At 36.5% G+C, this 21,985-nt stretch overlaps 1 protein-coding gene across 1 annotated transcript in view; it reads left to right on the top strand.

The window, feature by feature from the left end:
* The window catches only part of RTKN2 (rhotekin 2), a 129,454-nt gene extending 110,515 nt beyond the window's left edge, over positions 1-18,939 (top strand). The window contains exons 10-12 of the mRNA XM_069571757.1: positions 10,349-10,514; positions 15,390-15,497; positions 16,733-18,939. Of these exons, the coding sequence (XP_069427858.1) occupies positions 10,349-10,514; positions 15,390-15,497; positions 16,733-17,265 (807 nt within the window). The 3' untranslated portion in view covers positions 17,266-18,939. The remainder of the gene's footprint in view (positions 1-10,348; positions 10,515-15,389; positions 15,498-16,732) is intronic.
* The last annotated feature ends 3,046 nt before the right edge of the window (positions 18,940-21,985 follow it).

The raw sequence follows: 21,985 nt of genomic DNA, 5'->3' as shown, positions 1-21,985 counted from the left end.
GTTAATGCTATGGTTTTTCCTGTGGTCATGTATGGATGTGAGAGTTGGACTGTGAAGAAGGCTGAGTACCAAAGAATTGATGCTTTGAACTGTGGTGTTGGAGAAGACTCTTGAGGGTCCCTTGGACTGCAAGGAGATCCAACCAGTCCATTCTGAAGGAGGTCAACCGTGGGATTTCTTTGGAAGGAATGATGCTAAAGCTGCAGCTCCAGTACTTTGGCCACCTCATGCGAAGAGTTGACTCATTGGAAAAGACTCTGATGCTGGGAGGGATTGGGGGCTAGAGGAGAAGGGGACAACCGAGGATGAGATGGCTGGATGGCATCACGGTCTCGATGGACGTGAGTCTGAGTGAACTCCGGGAGTTGGTGATGGACAGGGAGCCCTGGCGTGCTGCGATTCATGGGGTCGCAAAGAGTCAGACACGACTGAGCGACTCAACTGAACCAAACTGAACTGAACTGAGTTCAAAGTGGATCAGAAAGCAGTACAGACAACTCGCAACGTCAACAAAGTGCATTTGGCCCAGGAACTGCTAACAAACATCCAATGTAGGGGTAGGTCAAGAAGTTTTGCAAAGGAGACAAGAGATTTGAAGATGAGGAACACAGTGGCTGGCCATCTGAAGTTGACAGCTACCAGTTGAGAGGATCATAGAAGTTGATCCTCTTAAACTCACACAAGATGTTGCTGAAGAACTCAGTTTCAGCCATGCTATGGTCATTTGGCATTTAAAGCAGATTGGAAAGGTGAAAAAGCTTGATAAGTGGGTGCCTCATGAGCTCACCATGAATCAAAAAAAAATTGTCATTTTAAAGTTTCAGCTTCTATTATTCTATGCAGCAAGAATGAACCATTTCTAAACTGGATTATGACATGCAACAAAAAGTAGATTTTATGTGACAACCGGCAATAGCTGACTCAGTGATTGGACCGAGAAGAGGCTCCAAAGCACTTTCCAAAGCCAAACTTGCACCCCAAAAGGATGATGGTCACTGGTGGTCTGCTGCCAGTCTGATCCAATACAGCTTTCTGAATCCCAGTGAAACCATTACATCTGAGAAGTATGCTCAGCAACTCAGTGAGATGGACCAAAAACTGCAATGCCTACAGCTGGCACTGGTCAACAGAAAGGTCCCAGTTCTTCTCTATGACAGCGCCCGACCTCACGTCACACAACCAGTGCTTAAAGTGGAATGAATTGGGCTATGAGGTTTTTACTCATCTGCCATATTCACCTGACAGCTTGGTAGCAGACTACCACTTCTTCTAGTTATCTTGATAACTTTTTGCAGGGAAAACACTTCCACAACCAGTAGGAGGCAGAAAATGCTTTCCAAGACTTCATTGAATTGTAAAGCATGAATTTTTACTTTGTAGGAATAAACAAACTTATTTCTCATTGGCAAAAATGTGTTATTATAATGGTTCCTATTTTGATTAATAAAGATGTGTTTAAGCCTAGTTATAATGATTTTCAGTTCACGGTCCAAAACCACAATTACTTTTGTACCAACCTAGTATAAATGATAGTCAGGATTTGTATTAAGATCGATTTGAATGGAGGGAATCACAGTTTCAGCAACAATACGAAATAAGAATAGTTTGTGTTTTATCATTCAGGTTTGTTTTTCAGTATTAACAGGAATAGAGTATTGTCACCCCAGCCCTCCATATCTGCAACAGCTTTTATTTAGTTTGAAAGGAATATATCAAAAATTATTTTGAGATTTAAGTCATTCTCTGCTAATGATAATAAGGTTTATATCTGAAAAGGTTAATTACATGTATTCAAAGGCTCCAGATGCCATTTAGGGCAGCATTATTGAATACTGTATAAGTAATTACTTAAGGAAGTTAACTCCTCAAGTTTATTCCAAGGCATAAGAGTGTAAAAAGATCCTATTACAATAAAATAACAATATTGGCCATAAGTAATAACAATCCTCTGAAGATACATTCCTACTTTTTAAAAAAATGACAGGATAGACTGTCTCTAAGTTACCAGTCCTTATATTTTACTATACTTGAAAATTTCAAAGCTTTGTAATTACATGGGGTTCTCAAGGCAAGAATACTGAAATGGTTTGCCATTCCCTTCTCAAGTGGACCATGTTTTATCAGAACTCTCCACCATGACCCATCAATTTTGGGTGGCCCTGCAGGGTATGGCTCATAGTTTCATTGAGTTAGACAAGGCTGTGGTTCATGTGATCAGTTTGATTAGTTTTCTGTGATTGTGGTTTTTATTCTGTCTGCCCTCTGATCCCATCACTTCATGGCAAATAGATGGAGAAACAGTGGAAACAGTGGCAGACACTTATTTTTGGAGGCTCCAAAATCACTGCAGATGGTAACTGCAGCCATGAAATTAAAAGATGCTTACTCCTTGTAAGAAAAGTTATGACCAACCTAGACAGCATATTAAAAAGCAGAGACGTTATTTTGCCAACAAAGGTCTGTCTAGTCAAGGCTATGGCTTTTCCATTAGTCATCTATGGATGTGAGAGTAGGACTATAAAGAAAGCTGAGCATCGAAGAATTGACGCTTTTGAACTCTGGTGCTGGAGAAGACTCTTGCGAGTTCTTTGGACTGCACAGAGATCCAACCTGTCAATCCTAAAGGAAATCTGTCCTGAATATACATTGGAAGGACTGATGCTGAAGCTGAAACTGCAATACTTTGGCCACCTAATGCGAAGATCTGACTCATTGGAAAACACCCTGATGCTGGGAAAGATTGAAGACAGGAGGAGAAGGGGATGACAGAGGATGAGATGGTTGGATGGCATCACTGACTCAGTGGACATGAGTTTCAGTAAACTCCAGGAGTTGGTGATGAACAGGGAGGCCTGGCATGCTGCAGTCCATGGGGTCGCAAAGAGTCTGACAGGACTGAGCCACTGAACTGAACTGAACTGCCCTCTGATGGATAAGGATAAGAGGCTTACGGAAGCTTCCTGATTAGAGAGACTGACTAAGGGGGAAACTGGGCCTTGTTCTGATGGGCGGGGCTATGCTCAGTTCAGTTCAGTTGCTCAGTCATGTCTGACTCTGCGACCCCATGAATCGCAGCACACCAGGCCTCCCTGTCCATCACCATCTCCGGAGTTCACTCAGACTCATGTCCATCGAGACCGTGATGCCATCCAGCCATCTCGTCCTCGATCATCCCCTTCTCCTCCTGCCCCCAATCCCTCCCAGCATCAGAGTCTTTTTTCAATGAGTCAACTCTTCGCATGAGGTGGCCAAAGTACTGGAGCTTCAGCTTTAGCATCATTCCTTCCAAAGAAATCCCAGGGTTGATCTCCTTCAGAATGGACTGGTTGGATTTCCTTGCAGTCCAAGGGACTCTCAAGAGTCTTTTCCAACACCACAGTTCAAAAGCATCAATTCTTTGGCGCTCAGCCTTCTTCACAGTCCAACTCACATCCATACATGACCACAGGAAAAACAATAGCCTTGACTAGACGGACCTTAGTCGGCAAAGTAATGTCTCTGCTTTTGAATATACTATCTAGGTTGGTCATAACTTTTCTTCCAAGGAGTAAGCGTCTTTTAATTTCATGGCTGCAATCACTATCTGCAGTGATTTTGGAGCCCCTCAAAATAAAGTCTGATACTTTTCCACTGTTTCCCCATCTATTTGCCATGAAGTGATGGGACCAGATGCCATGATCTTCGTTTTCTGAATGTTGAGCTTTAAGTCAACATTTTCGCTCTCCTCTTTCACTTTCATCAAGAGGCTTTTAGCTCCTCTTGACTTTCTGCCATAATGGTGGTGTCATCTGCATATCTGAGGTTATTGATATTTTTCCCGGCAATCTTGATTCCAGCTTGTGCTTCATCCAGCCCAGCATGTCTCATGATGTACTCTGCATAGAAGTTAAATAAGCAGGGTGACAATGTACAGCCTTGACGTACTCCTTTTCCTATTTGGAACAAGTCTGTTGTTCCATGTCCAGTTCTAACTGTTACCTCATGACCTGCATACAGATTTCTCAAGAGGCAGGTTAGGTGGTCTGGTATTCCCATCTCTTTCAGAATTTTCCAGTTTATTGTGATCCACACAGTCAAAGGCTTTGGTATAGTCAATAAAGCAGAAATAGATGTTTTTCTGGAACTCTTGCCTTTTCCATGATCCTGCGAATGTTGGCCATTTGATCTCTGGTTCCTCTGCCTTTTCTAAAACCAGCTTTAACATCAGGGAGTTCATGGTTCACGTATTGCTGAAGCCTGGCTTGGAGAATTTTGCACATTACTTTACTAGCATGTGAGATGAGTGCAATTGTGTGGTAGTTTGAGCATTCTTTGGCATTGCCTTTCTTTGGAATTGGAATAAAAAGTGACCTTTTCCAGTCCTGTGGCCACTGCTGAGTTTTCCAAATTTGCTGGCATATTGAGCGCAACACTTTCACAGCATCATCTTTCTGGAATTGAAAGAGCTCAACTGGAATTCCATCACCTCCACTAGCTTTGTTTGTAGTGATGCTTTCTAAGGCCCACTTGACTTCACATTCCAAGATGTCTGGCTCTAGATTAGTGATCACATCATCATGATTATCTGGGTCATGAAGATCGTTTTTGTACAGTTCTTCCGTGTAATCTTGCCACCTCTTCTTAATATCTTCTGCTTCTGTTAGGTCCAGGCCATTTCGGTCCTTTATCGAGCCCATCTTTGCATGAAATGTTTCCTTGATATCTCTAATTTTCTTGAAGAGATCTCTCGTGTTTCCCATTCCGTTGTTTTCCTCTATTTCTTTGCACTGATCACTGAAGAAGGCTTTCTTATCTCTTCTTGCTATTCTTTGGAACTCTGCACTCAGATGCTTATATCTTTCCTTTTCTCCTTTGCTTTTTGCCTCTCTTCTTTTCACAGCTATTTGTAAGGCCTCTTCAGACAGCCATTTTGCTTTTTTGCATTTCTTTTCCATGGGGCTGGTCTTGATCCCTGTCTCCTGTACAATATCACAAACCTCATCCATAGTTCATCAAGCACTCTGTTTTTCAGATCTAGGCCCTTAAATCTATTTCTCACTTCCACTGTATAATCATAAGGGATTCGATTTAGGTCATACCTGAATGGTCTAGCAGTTTTCCCTACTTTCTTCAGTTTGAGTCTGAATTTGGTAATAAGGAGTTCATGATCTGAGCCACTGTCAGCTCCTGGTCTTGTTTCTGTTGACTGTATAGAGCTTCTCCATCTTTGGATGCAAAGAATATAATCAATCTGATTTCAGTGTTGACCATCTGATGATGTCCATGTGTAGAGTCTTCTCTTGTGTTGTTGGAAGAGGGTGTTTGCTATGACCATTGCATTTTCTTGGCAAAACTCTATTAGTCTTTGCCCTGCTTCATTCCGCATTCCAAGGCCAAATTTGCCTGTTACTCCAGGTGTTTCTTGACTTTCTACTTTTGCATTCCAGTCCCCTAGAATGAAAAGGACATCTTTTTTGGGTGTTAGTCCTAAAAGGTCTTTTAGGTCTTCATAAAACTGTTCAACTTCAGGTTCTTCAGCTTCTTCAGTGGTTGGGGCATAGGCTTGGATTACTGTGATATTGAATGGTTTGCCTTGGAGACGAACAGAGATCATTCTGTCGTTTTTGAGATTGCATCCAAGTACTGCATTTCGGACTCTTTTGTTGTCCATGATGGCTGCTCCATTTCTTCTGAGGGATTCCTGCCTGCAGTATTAGATATAATGGTCATCTGAGTTAAATTCACCCATTGCAGTTCATTTTAGTTTGCTGACATTCTCGGGAATGTCGACGTTCACCCTTGCCATCTCTTATTTGACCACTTCCAATTTTCCTTGATTCATGGACCTGACATTCCAGGTTCCTATGCATTATTGCTCTTTACAGCATCAGATCTTGTTTCTATCACCGGTCACATCCACAGCTGAATATTGTTTTTGCTTTGGCTTCATCCCTTCATTCTTTCTGGAGTTATTTCTCCACTGATCTCCAGTAGCATATTGGGCACCTAATGACCTGGGGAGTTCCTCTGCCTTTTCATACTGTTCATGGGGTTCTCAAGGCAAGAATACTGAAGTGGCTTGCCATTCCCTTCTCCAGTGGACCACATTCTGTCAGACCTCTCCACCGTGACCCGCCCGACTTGGGTTGCCCTGCAGGCATGGCTTGGTTTCATTGAGTTAGACAAGGCTGTGGTCCTAGTGTGATTAGATTGACTAGTTTTCTGTGAGTATGGTTTCAGTGTGTCTGCCCTCTGATGCCCTCTTGCAACACCTACCATCTTACTTGTGTTTCTCTTACCTTGGGCGTGGGGCTCAGTACATCTTTAATCCAATTTTCTGTTGTTGGGCTGGGCTGTGTTCCCTCCTAGTTGTTTGACCTGAGGCCAAACTATGGTGGAGGTAATGAAGGTAATGGTGACCCACTGTTCAAAAGGTCCCATGCATCCATTGCTGCACTCAGTGCCCTCGACCCTGCAGCAGGCCATTGTTGACCCACGCCTCTGCCTGAGTTGCCTGAACACTCACGGGTAAGTCTGGGTCAGTCTCTTGTGGGGTCACTGCTCCTTTCTCCTGGTCCAGATGCATACAAGGTTCTGTTTCTACCCTCCAAGAGTCTGTTTCCCCAGTCCTGTGTTAAGTTCTGGTGGCTCTATGGTGAGGTTAATGGTGACCTCCTCCAAAAGAGCTTATGCCATACGCAGGTCTGCTGCACCCAGAGCCCCTGCCCCTGCAGCAGGCACTTTGCAAGAGACACTCAAAACACAGCTCTGGCTCAGTCTCTGTGGGGTATGTGGGTCCTGGTGCTCACAAGGTTTGTTTGAGCCCTCTGAGCATCTCTGGTGGATAAGGGGTTTGATTATAAATGCAATTTCGGCCCTCCTATCGTCTTTCTGGGGCTTCTCCTTTGCCCTTGGACATGGGGTATCTTTCCTGGTGGAATCCAACATTCTCCAGTCGACAGTTGTTCAGCAAGGAGTTGTAGTTTTGGAGTTCTCACAGGAGAAAATGAGCACACGTCCTTGTACTCACCATTTTTCAGGTCAGTTTTCATTCCAATGCCAAAGAAAGGCAATGCCAAAGAATGTTCAAACTACTGCACAGTTGCACTCCTCTCACACACTAGCAAAGTAATGCTCAAAATTCTAGGTCATTTTTCATTCCAGTCTCAAAGAAAAGCAATGCCAAAGAATGTTCAAACTGCTGCACAATTGCACTCATCTCACACTAGCAAAGTAATGCTCAAAATTCTCCAAGCCAGACTTCAACAGTACATGAACCGTGAACTTCCAGATGTCCAAGCTGGATTTAGAAAAGGAAGAGGAACCAGAGATAAATTGCCAACATCCGCTGGATCATCGAAAAAATGAGGGAGTTCCAGAAAAACATCTATTTCTGCTTTATTGACTATGCCAAAGCCTTTGTGTGGATCACAACTGTGAAAAATTCTTCAAGAGATGGGACTGCCAGACCACCTGACCTGCCTCTTGAGAAACCTATATGCAGGTCAGGAAGCAGCAGTTAGAACTGGACATGGAATAGCAGACTGGTTCCAAATTGGGAAAGGAGTACATCAAGGCTGTATATTATCACCCTGCTTATTTAACTTCTATGCAGAGTACATCATGAGAAACACTGGGCTGGATGAAGCACAAGCTGGAATCAAGATTGCCGGGAGAAATATCAATAACCTCAGCTATGCAGATGACACCACCCTTATGGCAGAAAGTGAAGAGGAGCTAAAAAGCCTCTTGCTGAAAATGAAAGAGAATTGTGTAAAAAGTTGGCTTAAAGCTCAACATTCAGAAAACTGGGATCATGACACCTGGTCCCATCACTTCATGGTGAATAGATGGGGAAACAATGGAAACAGTGAGAGACTTTATTTTCTTGGACTCCAAAATCACTGCAAATGGTGATTGCAGCCATGAAATTAAAAGATGCTTACTCCTTGGAAGAAAAGCTATGACCAAACTAGACAGCATATTAAAAAGCAGAGACATTACTTTGTCAACAAAGGTCCATCTAGTCAAAGCTATGGTTTTTCCATGGATGTGAAAGTTGGACTATAAGGAAAGCTCAGCACCAGAGAATTGATGCTTTTGAAATGTAGTGTTGGAGAAGACTCTTGAGAGTCCCCTGGGCTACAAGGAGATCCAATCAGTCAATCCTGAAGGAAATCAGTCCTGAATATTCATTGGAAGGACTGATGCTGAAGCTGAAACTACAATACTTTGACCACCTGATGCGAAGATGTGACTCATTGGAAAAGACGCTGATGCTGGAAAGATTGAAGGCAGGAAGAGAAGGGGACAGTGGAGGATAATTGGTTGGATGGCATCACCGACTCAATGGGCATAAGTTTGAGTAAGCTCCGGGAGTTGGTGATAGACAGGGAAGCCTGGTGTGCTGCAATCCACAGGGTTACAAAGAGTCAGACATGACTGAGTGACTGAATTGAACTACTTTCTATGGCATACATTTTTTCTTGTGATTTTTAAATAGGAGTTCCTTCAGAAAAGAATTTATGTCATCTGTATGGTGTTCACCTGCTCATATTTATCTGTTTGTCAGCGAATGGATGGCTTTTCTTCCAAACTCTTTGCTACTTCTCAAATGTCCACATAGGACATCATTGAATGTATACATCGGTTTTGGTGTGTGACTCTACACACAGATTCTCTTCATTCTATATTCAGTATAAAGTGAATAATTTCTTCCCACTCTGAATCAGCCTTTGTAACTGCCAGCCAAGTATTCTGCATTCATTACAGTAGGCTTAAGCATCCAGCTCTAGAACTGCTCTACTCAGTACAGTTGCCGCTAGCCATTTGTGTCTGTTAGGTGCTTAAGATGTGGCCAGTCCAAGTTGAGATATATTGTAACTGTAAAATACAGACTGGAATTTTTTGAGACTTTAGTGAAGAAAACAATGTAAAATATCTCAACATTTTTAGTCAATTACATGTTAAAATATTTTCAATATCTGGGTTATAAAAATATATTATTTTAAAATAATATATTATTACATAATTATTTTCACTAGTTGCATTTTACCTTTTTTAAATTTCGTTACTGGAAAATCTTAAGTTACTTATGGGGCACACAACATATTTCTAGTGAACAGCATTGCACTAGAAAAATGTAAGTGTCAGTCATTATCCAGGCAGCCAGATCACTATCTTTGCTTTATAGGTCTATTTCAGACTTTTTTCCATAGTTCCTTGGAAACTAGTTGTAGTTGCTAGCTTATCACGAGACGAATCAATGCATATATGTGACTTGGGAATAGTCTCTTCTACCCATAAACACAAGGCGGATCACACAGTGTCATACTACTGCCACTCAGAAAAAAGGGACTTCCCTTTTTCCTAGATTGGGACTTCCCCGCTGGCACAGTGAATAAGAATCTGCATACCAATGCAGGAGCGTGGATTCGATCCCTGATCTGGGAAGAATCCACATGCCCTGGAACAACTGAGCCCGTGCTCTAAAGCTCTCAAGCTGCAACTCCTGAAGGCTGTTTGCCTACAGCCTGTGCTCCTCAATGTGAGAAGCCCGTGCACCACAATGAAGAGTTAACATCCCAGTCCCCCCGCCCTGCTTGCTGCAGCTAGAGAAAAGCCCACGTCCAGTACAAAGACCCAACACAGCCAAAAATAAACACTGAAAAAAATTTAAAGAAAAGGTTTAGACTATCAGCATGTATGAAGCTGTTGCCTTTGTTATAAAGTGGTGCATTCATCATTTTAAAAAATATTTTTGTACCATTTTCAAATTTATATTACTTTATGGATCTTTAGCTATGAGCTTGGTAAATGAATGTTACGTATGAAATAAATGTTAATAATGAAAGCCTAACTTTACTATTTACTACATTATGTAAATGTTACATTATGATTTTACTGCTTTAACTGATAACACTGTATTTTATGAGTGAATATTAGAATAAGAAACATACTTTACTAATTATTTTATTACTGTTGGAAATACGGTTAACATAACTCATTACAGTTATAACATGCTTGCTTGTTTTATTACAAATTTTAAGATTTATATAAAAGACAGCAAATTCCTACTTAAACTGAGAGATCAACAGAGGTTATGTTTTAATCTCATGTAATTTAACATTAGGGCTACATGTAGTATACTTTAAAACATTACTCAGTATTTTTAATGTATTTTTAAAAAACTTTCTTGATTTGAGCTTGTATATTGAAAATTGTCAAAATTACATGTTTTAAATTTCAACTGATCAGCAATAAGATTGTAATTGCATCTGGTATAAACATGGTAGCTATGCAATAACACATTTATTTGATCATTACAGAAATAGTCTCTTGTTAAACACCAATTTGTCTTAATTTTTAGGAAACCAGAATTCGAGCAGTGGATAAGGATAAAACGAAAAGAATTCATAATTTCTCTGTCATCAACCCTGTTGCTGGACAGGCTGTAATTCATATATTTTCAGCTGACAATAGAGAAGATCTTCAGAAGTGGATGGAAGCCTTCTGGCAGCATTTCTTTGATCTTAGTAAGCTGACATTTGGATTCTCTAGTAGTATATTCATGTAGCATGAAAGGATGTACATAGCAAACTAAATACTAAAATTACAGTTGTATAGTTTGTATTAAGAATTTGTATGCTCTTGAATAAAATGGTAGTATATCATCAATGCATTGATGCTTTTTTCTGTCAATTTTTTCCCAGTGCATGACTGATAATACCTGTGAATTTCTAGTATCATTGCCTGTTACTTTTAAGTTCTGGTCCCTAAAACAAGTAAACCACATTTTCTCAAAATACTAGGTTGAATGGCTTAAGGCAGTCTCTCCGATCAAAAGGATAATAAGCTATATGAGTAAAAAAAACTTCTCTAGGATAGTGATGATCATAAAATAATGAAATGTTCAAAAGGAGATTCGTTTTTATGTAGACTTCTGTTAACTCCCAATTCATTATATCATTTTGGACATCATCCAGAGATTTTTTTTTTAAAACAGCACATATGGTTTTTCAGTTTCAATAATACAATTCAATGACATGGATTATAAAAACAATGTGATAGTAATGTAACAGAGTTATAGTATATAAAATATATGAGGTTCTAATATTCTCAATTTAAGGAGGAATTTTATCAACAAAAATATTGAAACTGTGTATTGAAAATGTAGACTATTGATAATGACTGTTTCTAAGCAAACTAAGCCTACTGTTAGATTCAACCAGTATTTTATGTCTTTATGATACTTTTCTATAGAATTGCAAAGTAAAACCATTTTTAAACAATAGGAAGTTATTTCTACAGCTCTTTGAGATAATCCTAGAGTTATATTAGGAACTAGGATTAGATCCTAATCCTAGACATTTAGGAGCTGTTACTGAGAACTCTCTAAAATAGTTAATATCTGCAGTCCTCAGTTTAATTTTTATAAGCATACTCTGATCCATGGCTTGGCCAGTTATTTCAGTGATGGTTGGGGAGGGGGCAGAAAAGGGAAATAAATTTATTGATTAGTTTCCGAATACCATATGGCTTTATTTATTTTTCATAACAACCCAGTGAAGTAGAAATTATTTCTCTCTGTTTTTAAGATGAGAAAATTGAAGCCTGAATAGGTTTCAGGTTTATTGCGGGGAACCAGAGGACTCCTTCCAGGGCTTTCTTGGATTTTTCAGAACTTGTTTTCCTTAAGTATTGTCCGTTGGCACTCAGTAGATGTTTAAATGGGTCTTCCCTGATGGCTCAGATGGTAAAGAATCTGCCTATACAGGAAACCTGGGTTTGATCCCTGGGTTGGGAAAAGCCCCTGGAGAAGGGAATGGCAACTCACTCCAACATTCTTGCCTGGAGAATTCCATAGACAGAGGAGCTGGGTGGACCACAGTCCATGGGGTTGCAAAGAGTTGGACACGACTGAGCAACTAACACCAGTAGATGTTTAAATATTTGTTACACGTTGACCTGCATGTACTGCATTTCTTTATTTTAAAATTTCAGCTGATCTTAGGTATGTAACTTAAAAGACAACAGCTTCCTCTCATTTGCTGATTACAGCTAAAATTTTCACTACTTTCCTAACTGCTCTTGGTTTAGAGTCTGTCTTGTAGAGACTGTGTTACTTTTAGAAATGATTCTGGCATTTTAAGGGCTTCCCCAGTGGCTCAGCATTAGAGAATCTGCCTTCAATGCAGGTGCTGCAGGAGACACAGGTTTGATCCCTGGATTGGGACGATCCCCTGGAGGAGGACATGGCTACCCACTCCAGTATTCTTGTAGGCTACAGCCCATGGGGTCAGAAAGAGTCAGACATGGCTGAAGCAACTTAGGATGCACACACACACACTGGCATTTTAAAATTTTTGTGTAGACAAAAACAGGAAAGAGGAGTAAAAATGTGAGAATAGTATTCCTCAAATTATGTAAAATAATTTATTATGCTAAAAGAGAGAGTTGGTGGGGTAAGAATCTCATGACATTTGAGGAGAAATGAATCAGAAGATTGGAATCGACACTGTTGATACTACTTGTATAAAATAGATGACTAATGAGAACCTCTTGAATAGCACAAGGAATTCTACTCAGTTGCTCTACGGTTCCTTCCTAAATGGGAAGGAAATCAAAAAAGAGGGAGTATACGTATACATATAATATAGCTGATTCACTTTGCTGTACAGTAGAAACTAAACATTGTAAAGCAACAATACTCCAATAAAAATTAACTTAAAGAATCTCATGACTTTTTTGTGCTGTCAAAGTAATAAAGTGATGACAACTAGGTTCTCAGGTCTGGCTACTTCTTTAGTATTTAATGCTTTGGAGATAAAGTCTGCCAGTCTAATTTTTAAAGTATAAATAGTATTACATTTGCTGTTTAGAATTCATTGTGTAAGATATGAAGATCTGAAGCAAAAATGGAATTGCACATATTATCCCAAAGAGTGACTTGTACTTTAGAATTTTTACTCTCCTAGTAATAAGTGTAGCCTCTTGTAATCTTCAGTGAAATGTGATGTATGCAATGAAATAGAGGATAGATATCTAGGGCAGAATAAAGTAAGAGTAATTTAATACTTAGAACATATTTCAATTACTTGACTTAGCTTGAGAGTAGAAAGTCATGAGGGTGAGAAAACTGGAAATGATGAGAACACACTGGTGGAGCTAGGTGTGTTTAGCCTGTGGAAGGACAGCTTGAGAAGGCGGTTGGGAGGCAGGGAGGAGGTAATAGCTAATTTTTAGTATCTGAGAGCTAACATGTAAAAGAGGAGTGACACCTGTTCTAGACGATCAAATAGGTTACTGCTTGGAATAGTGAAAGATTTTTTTCAAATATTTAATAATATAGACTAAGTTAAATAAGCATCTTAACATAATAGATTATTTTGAATGGGAGCATTATAATAGTATATGTGGTAAGAAACATCTTCAATATACAGGTTTTATGTGAGTAGAATGTACCCATTTAATATCTCATACTGGGCCTTTATTGCTAGCATGTTCATATTACATATACCTATGCTTGCTAATTTATTTACTGGTGAAGTGTTTAATTGTAATGTCTTGATGAGTGAACATGGCACATTTATATCTGACTTGTGTAACACATGGGATAATGTGGCTCTATATTGCAGTTTTCAACATAGTATTCTATCAGTTTAACAATGAAAAGCTTTCAACTATCAATATTGAAACAATGCTGTACTATATTACTTGTCTAAGATTTGACAGAGAATTGTTTGCTGGTTTAAAGTGTTTCATTACTTTTCCATTAGATAAGGCCATTTTTTTCCTGCCTCCCAAAAGAAAAGGCTGGTGCTTCTATATCTAAAAAAGGAAGTAAAAGAAGGAATAATTTATCAAATCTCAGATCCTACTAGATTTAAATTCTACAGAGCAACCTTTGAAGGCTTAAACTCAAGATTTTATTCCCTTTATATATTGCTATATGAGATATTTTGAAATTTTTTACCATATTCTATACTTAGCATTGTAATAAAACATATTGAAAGGGATTTTAAAAAATATTTCTTAACTATTTAAAGAGATGGATCTAAAATTTATGTATATATTACCATATTAACATGATATAAATTAGACCTAAAATAACAAAAATAGATAATTTGAGTAAACATGAAGTATCTTTAATTTTTAAGCCATGGGAAATAAGTTGAATGTTGAATGTAGAGGTTGAGAATATAATAAAAAGAAATACAGATCATAAATCAGTAGAAAAAGGCACGTGTATATTACATTTACTTTTCTGCTAATGTAAGATAGCATGTAAGAATGGTAAAACCCAGCATACAAGTCCACAATAAAGATGGAAAGGCTAAATATTTTTTAATATCCACTCAGGAGAAATAAATCTGAGAATTTTATTTTGAGATGAACACAGTAAAACATAATTACAAGAAAAATTAATACGGTCCACACTTTTCAATTTTAATAATTAAAACAACTTATTCGAGTATTTTTATTATTTTGAATGCCTAATGGCTTTATTTAAGTGTCCTTCCTAAAATAAATTCAGTTCAGTTCAGTCGTGTCCAACTCTTTGTGACCCCATGGAGTGCAGCATGCCAGGCTTCCCTGTCCATCACCAACTCCCGGAGCCTACTCAAACTCAAGTCCATCGCATCCAGTTAGAATTTTGAATGATCTGTCTTTATAGTAACAGGTTTTTATGTATCCAAAATAAAATGAAAATACAGCATTTTTCTAGTTTTCCTGATTTTTAGGAGGGCAAGACTATCATCTTAAAAGAATTTTTTGTAAGCAATTCTTATTTGTTAATTAAAATTTTCAAAATTAAAATCATTTTCTGGCAGATTCATGTTGATGTATGGCAAAACCAATACAATATTATAAAGTAATTAACCTCTAATTAAATATATTTTAAAAATCTGTATGTCATGTTCATAGCAACTTAATCATGACAGCTCAAAACTGAAAATAAAATGTCCATTAATATTTAAAAAAATAAAATCATTTTCTGAGAAATACTACTTATATTTTTTTTGCTTCCTTCCAGATAACTATATTTCAGTTAATCTTTACTTTTCAGCTGCTTTAAATACTGAAAGTTTTTATGTAATATTTAAGAGAACTTACACAAATTTTTACCATAAGCATTTTAGTTATTGACTGTTTAGAGAAGTAATGTAGTATTTAGTTGCCTACAGAGCTTAGCTTAATATCTGTTCATAGAGATTTATATTTAAAATAGAGTACATTTGTGCCTAGACTTAGAAATAATGGGTAGTACTAGGTTTTTATAACTTCTTTAAGATAATACTTCATGAATTAACTTATTTTTTCAAAGCAAAAAATGTGTTGATAATCTATTAAAAATTAAATATATATTTCACATTTGTTTTAAACTAGCCTACCTTTTTCTTTCTTAGGCCAATGGAAGCATTGTTGTGAAGAACTTATGAAAATTGAAATTATGTCACCACGGAAACCGCCTTTGTTCTTGACAAAAGAGGCAACCTCAGTCTATCGTGATATGAGTAAGTGGGGTTTGTCTTTTCTAAGCTTCAGGGTAACAAAAACGACATTGTCCTAACACAAGCAGCTTATTCTATTGACATTAAAATGCTAAAATTTTCAAGCCACAGTCAGAAATGAATGAAAAAAGACTATGATTACAGACTAAGAAACTCATGTTTAAAAGATGAATTAATACAAAATTAATGAATACACATTTTTCATAGTTTGAATGCTTAAGATCAAACAGAAATGTTAAGACTTCAAAATGAATAAGGGTACACTGAAAATAAATATTAGCTGAGTAGCTGATGAAAATTCTGAAGATATAAACCTTGACATTTTAAAATGTAATTATGTTCAGTAATTTTTTCCATATTTTATTAAATTTGTTTTAAAGTAGTGTTGATAAATGAATATTAATAAATGAAAGTTTTCCTCTCAGGCAAAAAAAAATGGTTAAGTTTAATACTTTGGAAAATTTTAGATTTCTAGTCTCATAAATATTCCATTTTCCCCACACTTTGAAGTATATTTATTTATCTTTGCGTGATTGCCTCAGTGAGCAGTATTGTGAACAAGCACAAATCAGTGCTAAATTCTAGCATATTTTACCACCAGTGTTCCTGCACTTACATATACCTTTAAATGTTAGATTTAAAATAAAACATTTGAGCTTACACATTTGAAAATATCATGTAATTGACATAAATGCCTCCCATTTTTCCCAAGGAAAATCACCAAAGTGGTATTAAGGCTTCACTCTGTTTCCATGGGGGTTTTGTTTTGGATTTTTTTCCTATTACAAAGACTTTGCTGGTCTACAGGAAGGAATACTAATCCAGTTACATTTTCCCAGTTTACCTATTAGGGGTTTATAAAAGGGAATCCACTCTTACCTATAAGTCAGAACAGATTTTAAACCCAACAAAAGTTATTTAATGAATACTTAATCTGCAGAATTCAAAAAAATTCTGATGAAGTTCAACTCCTTTGAAAACTGGATTTTCCACATATATTTAGAAATATACTTATGCATGTGTGTGTATGTGTGTGTGTACATGTGTGCCGTACATGATCTTATTTTTTGATTCCATTAGTATGGTTATTTTTACAAGTAAACATATAAAAAAAAAACACTTATCCTGGTCTGGTTTGGATAACTATTATATAGATAACAGAATGTAATAACTTACTTGGGTAAAGGGTGTACTGCTTCAGAATTTGTTCCATGTATTTTTTCTAATAACTACTACAGGCATTGATTCACCTATGAAACTTGAAAGTTTAACTGGTATAATACAAAAAAAAATTGAAGAGACAAATGGAGAGTTCCTAATTGGCCAGCATGAAGAAGCCTCATCTCCTTCTTGGGCCACACTCTTTGATGGTAATCACCAAGTTCTCATCAAGAAAAAGGTGTTATCTCCTGCAAGCAAGCAGTTACATGAAGAGAAAGGGAAAAAGAGACGAGCTCCCCTTCCTCCTTCTGATAAAGCTCCATTCAACTTAAAAACACAGAGCAACAAAAATCAATTGGTTCAGGGCAACTGGGAAAAAACAAGTGTATCTCAGACCTCGCCTTTGGATACCAAACTGTCAACCCCGATGCATCACTTACAGAAACCAGTGGCTGCTCCTCGAAAACTTCTTCCTGCCAGGAAAAGTAGTTTAACTGATGGTGAACACACAGACACTAAAACTAATATTGAAGCCAAGCCAATACCAGCTCCAAGGCAGAAATGTATCAAAGACATTTTGGACCCTAGATCGTGGTGGACACAAGTATAGAAAACCCTTAATGTATAAAACATTAAAAAAATCTATAACTGTGAAGCTTAATTCAGAAGCACTGTGGATATAGTAATATGTAATTATGTAGGTAAATATGATAGTGATTTATATCAATTAATAGGTATAAAAATATTTTATAATGAAGAAATGGATTTCTCTTTTATGATTTTCAGAATTGAAGTTATTTCTCTAGCAGAGGATAAGAGGCAGTTTCTAGACAATATCTCAATTGTTGGAAGGGTTAATTTATTCCTAAATTACTACTAGGCGGTGAGCAAGCACTAGGCAGAAAAAAGCATTAAAATTTCTTTGGGGAGAGATTGTCTAGTAATTTAAACTGTGTTAAATAAGAGCCATATTCTCATTGTGAGAATTTTAATACTAATGGAATGTTTCAAAAGTTTTATTCAAACCACAAATTATAGAATCCACCCAAGAAGATTTCTTCTTAGCATTCTGGAATTCTCATCTAATAGTCCACTGGCTCTCATCTATTGTTTTACTCACTAGTTGACCTTTCAAATTCCTGGGATAAATTTTGGAATATTAAATTCTTCATCTTTAAAGAGAATATGTAATATGTTATTCAAAGTTGTTTCCTTGATGATCCCTGAAATCCTGTTGACATTACCTTTCATATGTAAAGCAAAATATTTTTAAGTTTAGGTAACAAGTAGATGAAATGTTCTTTACTTCCACTTTTCTATGTGTGGTATTAATTTCCATTGTGACATTGGCATTTGGGGAAATGAGTAGCTGTTAACACCTTAAAATTCATTTAATACTTATTTAAAAAGCAGATGACCTATTAAAAATATTAGAAAATTTGGCCATGATAATTTCAGAATTAATCCTTCTAAAAATATTATTTAGATTTCCTTTTTCTAGTAGGGGTTCGTGTCTGCTATTGATATTTGTCATTAAAGTCATATTATTACAATAATGACATTGGAATCATTTCCATAGGAGGTAATTTCCGTAGCAACTAATCATAGTGACACAAACAGAATTGTGAAATCAAGTGAGGAATAAATAGCAAAAGAATGAATACCTTAAAGGAACCAAAAAAACCCCTTTTTCTTAATAATTAATGCTTCTTATAAATAAGAGCTGGACAGTTTTAAAAATCAGAATTTCCAAATAAAACAGTTTCCATAAGCTGTCAGCAGCAGCACTAAAAATCTCAAATATCATTGTAAGAAATGAAAATATAAGAATTAAGTTACTGCCCTGTATATAATCTCTAGAGATTTTTTAAAGCTCATAAGAACTCTATTTGAATCAGAATTACATTATTACAAAGTAAAATGAATACTTCACAAAAAATAACATTAATTTAAATGGATCCTTTCATTATTTTTAGATAGCAGAGTCTTTTTTCATTTATGTAGAATGATGTAACTGCCAGGTTACTTTTGTGTTTGCCCAGGACTCCTAGTAAGAATTGGGACTCAAGGGAGTAATGATACAAAAGGTCTCATGTGACTGGAGACACCAGGACAGACATAGCATTTGATGAGAAGGAAATCCCATATGCTTGCCTGATAAAATTTAGAGACAATGAAAATCTAAAAAGGTACGATTAATTTGTTTTTTATAACTAGAAAGCTCTCATAAATCTCAGTTGTGATTGCCAATTCAGTAAATGACATATTAAAAATGTGAAGGATATTATTGTTTGAATTTTAATTTTTAAACCTCACTGCTGTTTTTGATAGCATTTATGACTCTTGTTGCCACTAAATTACTAAGCTAGATGATGTGTAGGAAAAATTGTTTCTGAAGCTGACATCTACGCATTTTTTTTTCCAGTTAAAGCCTTCCTCAGAATAAACCAGTGTTAAAACTTCCAAATTATATTCTTGTTTCTCCTTATGCATATTATTATCAAGAAGGATTCAAATGGTACAGGAACCAGAATATGTTCTTAGAGAAATTACCTAGCAGTTGTGCCCTCAGTGGGCACTTTGAAATAAGGTGAAGCCTTTCTTCCTAGAACCATTTAGATGAAGCCTGACCAAGGGCCGTCTCCCCCAGAATTATTCAGACTGTTTCTGGCGTCCCGTCTTACTATGTGTTACAAAGCCTTTAAAATCGGGCTGAAGTCTTGAGCTGTACTTCTGAGCTGCTACTCCTCAAGTGTTAGTTCTTCCCACTCTCCATTCCCAGCAAAAGGTGTAATACAAAGTTGGGGCTCCTGTCCTCCCTCCCTTCCTCCCTCCTTTTCTTTCTTCCACAGTTAAAAAAAAAATCTAAAAATACTGAGTTAAACACTTTTTCAAGGAGTTTGTCAAAAGAACTATTTGTTTTCTCATTTTCCTAAACCGGAAGTTTATGACAGAGAAAAATATGCCACATAATAAAAAACATTTCAGCTTTTTATGAGCTGACTTTTCACATTCCTTGTTTGTCCTTTTAATTTGCTTCTTGATATATGAAGACTATAAATTTGAAACAAAGAGTTACCTGTCAGATTTTAATAATGTTACAATTGGAGAATCATAAATAGAATAGGTATTTTATGATATTATAATACAGATGATCTGATAATATCTTTAAAAATTACATTTACTTTTCAAGTCCTGAGATATAAATTACTTAAAACAGCATTAAAGTAGTATTTTAACTGCTACAAAGTAGTGAACTTTTTATTAAAAATCTTGCAAGGACAAAGAAGGCATTTTGTTAATATAAATGCATACCTCCTAAGGTAAACAGTCTTTCAAAATATCAGCCATGCCAACTCTTGATTAGTTTTGTTAAATCCTAACTATCTGCTGTGCCCCCTGACTTCTTTTAAATGGACATGCATGCTTGTGGAAAACTAAATCCATTTATTATAAATGCCTTATCTTTACCCTTTAGGTCCTACTAAATATATTTTACCTGGTACTGTTTATTAAAATGGAAGCTGCCTTGATTTAGAGACAATTCACGGAAGGTAGGTTAAGCAGTCAAATATTTCTTTAGGCTTATGTTCAGTACCTCAGCCACCTACTGAGAAGTTAATTAATTCAGTCCAAATGAAATTATAGGGCAGTTCGGTGCAATTTATGGTAAGTGCCATTTGAATGCAGTCACCTGTGTTACCATGAGCAAGGAACAGCCATACTAGATAGAGATAAAATGCTGCACCATGAATGAGAGAAGTGGTTTGGCAGGAAAAATATCTGTCCCTGTGGTTAGAATTTGTCAAAACTCACTGTCTTTTTAAAGAGTGAATTATCACACAGTATTTAAACTTTTGTGACCTTTTATATTCTCATAGTTGTCTTCAGTGTTCTATTAGTCTTAAACTTATAATGTAAGTAGAGTTGACTTTTTGCGTTTACATTTCAAAGACACTCCTTTTTAAATGCTTACACATTTATGTGTAACTGCAGTGTTGCTAGTAATAGTTATAATGAAAATGGTCTATTCTGTATCGTGCTTATTCTTGGTTAATAATAGAAATGTTACCTTTGAATTTTTAAAAATAAGATTTCATTTGACAATATTGTAGAATGTTATTTTCTGTGGAATATTTGTATAATTGGCATTGTTTATAATTTTTACCTTTTTAATGTAGGTCAGGATTCTGGATTAAAAAGTATTAATTGTGCACATATGTATATTTAACTATTAGAAATTGATAAATCAAGGTCATGTGATTAAAACTTCTATACTTTAAAAGACTGATTCATGAAAACATTTTCTAGATTTTTTCCTTTAGGTATGTCCTCTAGGCTAAACTGATAGAAGTAAACAGTGTTGTGAAATCAGGGTAAACAGAAAAGACATACCCAGCAGCTGGTGCTAAGAAATGTACTCAAATGAACAAAGTACCTTAATGTTCAAATAACATAACTTTAACTATTAAAGAAATATTAACCAACATTTTTATTTATCTCAAAATAGGAAAAATACCAATCTTGGTGTGTTTGATAGGCAAAATCATCTCATATCTTGCTAAACTTGTGTTTTAAATGGCAGTGATTTGCTTTGAGAGATGTGGTAATCTCTTAATGTTAACTACTAAAGGAGAGAAATACTGAAAAGATAGATATACATAATTATGCTATGTCATAAACATGTTTCAAGATATCCAAATAGATAATTTTGTTGAAAATGGATACTTTCCTGAGTGTTGTATCAGGATACATTTTATTTTTGTTTACTCAAAAGAAAACAAAATTTGGTTTTGTGAATGGATGTATTTATGTTGCATTTAGCCAGTTTAGAAACATGTTTTCAGCTTGATTAGTTGGAGTGATTTTAATTTTACAGGGGAGAAAAAGTATTGTTATCCGTCTATTAATCTTAAGTATTAAAACATGTATTTTATATTTATTACATGTAGAAATAGAAATATATATATCTATATCTACACACTTACATATGTATCTGTACTCTGTCAAGTCTTCAATCCAGATATTTCCAATTAATTTTAAAAGATTCTTTAAAAATGTGCTGCCAGTGCTAGCAGAGGTAAAGTCCAAACCTTCCCCACAGTTTGCAGGAAGCATCATAACCCAGCTCCAACTACCATACCCTACTAGGTGCTTTCCTCTTATAGTCCTCATCTTTTGGACATTGCCTCAACAATCTGTGCTGTCCTCTCTTTGCCTAGAATATCTTTCCTCTCCTCTTCTTCACACATTCTCCTCTCAACCCACAGTCAGCAGATTTTATTCATTTTGCAAAGTAGTAGCACCACTAAATTCACAAAGACTCTGTG

Source organism: Ovis canadensis, chromosome 25, assembly GCF_042477335.2.
Source record: "Ovis canadensis isolate MfBH-ARS-UI-01 breed Bighorn chromosome 25, ARS-UI_OviCan_v2, whole genome shotgun sequence".
Lineage (NCBI taxonomy): Eukaryota > Metazoa > Chordata > Mammalia > Artiodactyla > Bovidae > Ovis > Ovis canadensis.
Note: the sequence above shows the minus strand (reverse complement) of the source record. Positions and strands in the feature narration are given on the sequence as shown.